The sequence below is a fragment of the Canariomyces notabilis genome, assembly GCF_033297395.1.
Source record: "Canariomyces notabilis strain CBS 508.74 unplaced genomic scaffold N656scaffold_39, whole genome shotgun sequence".
In the NCBI taxonomy this organism is placed as follows: Eukaryota; Fungi; Ascomycota; class Sordariomycetes; order Sordariales; family Chaetomiaceae; genus Canariomyces; species Canariomyces notabilis.
In genome coordinates, this window is record NW_027041861.1 from 219,756 (window position 1) to 220,567 (window position 812).

The following is an 812-nucleotide window of genomic DNA, read 5'->3' on the forward strand; positions in this document are numbered from 1 at the left end:
CGAGCGCTTCAAGCCAGTAAAGAAGATGGCTCTTCAATAAACTGTGGACCGGGCCGTCATCCCGTACAATGCCTTTGCTCTCCTTCCAGTGGTGGACCCAGTACTGACATGCGTACTGGACTTCGGGTGGCAGAGCGGCGTCGACGGTTCGTTGGTCGATTTCCGAGCGCGGTTTCCCCGGCACTTGCAGACCGCAGATGTCTCTCTTAAGGTGTTGGCGCATAAGTTGAATACATCTATCCACAAGCGTTCGGTGATGTTGTATCTCGTCGATCCAAAACTCCTCAGCACGCTTGGTTGGATCGAAAAGGAAGTCGCGGAAAGACAGGTGAAAGAGTCTGACAGGAGCATCTATTTCCGGGGAAATTCTCAGGACCGAGTGGAGAGAGTTGAGCCTGCCATATATAGCTTTAGGAGAGATGATGAGAAGTCGTGCGAGCGACGACACTGAGAGCGGTTGGGCGAGGAGAACAATAGGGCCAACAACATCCCGGAACTCGGCTAATAAGCGGCCCCTCTGTGGCTCAGCACGCCCGGCAGTGAGCTGGTTGAGAATTGGGAGATATGTCGCGTCGAGTTTGTCAAGCTCGGAATCATGGGTCTTCCGCTGATACTGTAAAACTTTCTCGAGCTGACCGGCGGGGTCAGACCACACCGGATCTTCGACAAAGCGGCAGACGGTTGCGGCAAAAATGAACAATGGAACGGCCATCTGAGCGAGCATCCGAATGACGTGTTCGCCAGGCCAGTCGGGCGGGAGCCTTAGGTCTCCGGGAGCTTGGCTGTTGTAATCGTTCCTAATCCTCGCGAGT

General features: G+C 54.6%; 1 protein-coding gene across 1 annotated transcript; it reads right to left on the reverse strand.

Moving 5' to 3' along the window:
- Position 1: 1 nt before the first annotated feature.
- N656DRAFT_741413 (WD domain-containing protein) lies at positions 2–763 on the reverse strand (the record flags this gene model as incomplete). Its single annotated transcript, XM_064812817.1, has 1 exon — positions 2–763. A coding segment is annotated over exon 1 (723 nt), but the record flags the coding sequence as incomplete, so codon positions are not given.
- Positions 764–812: the final 49 nt, after the last annotated feature.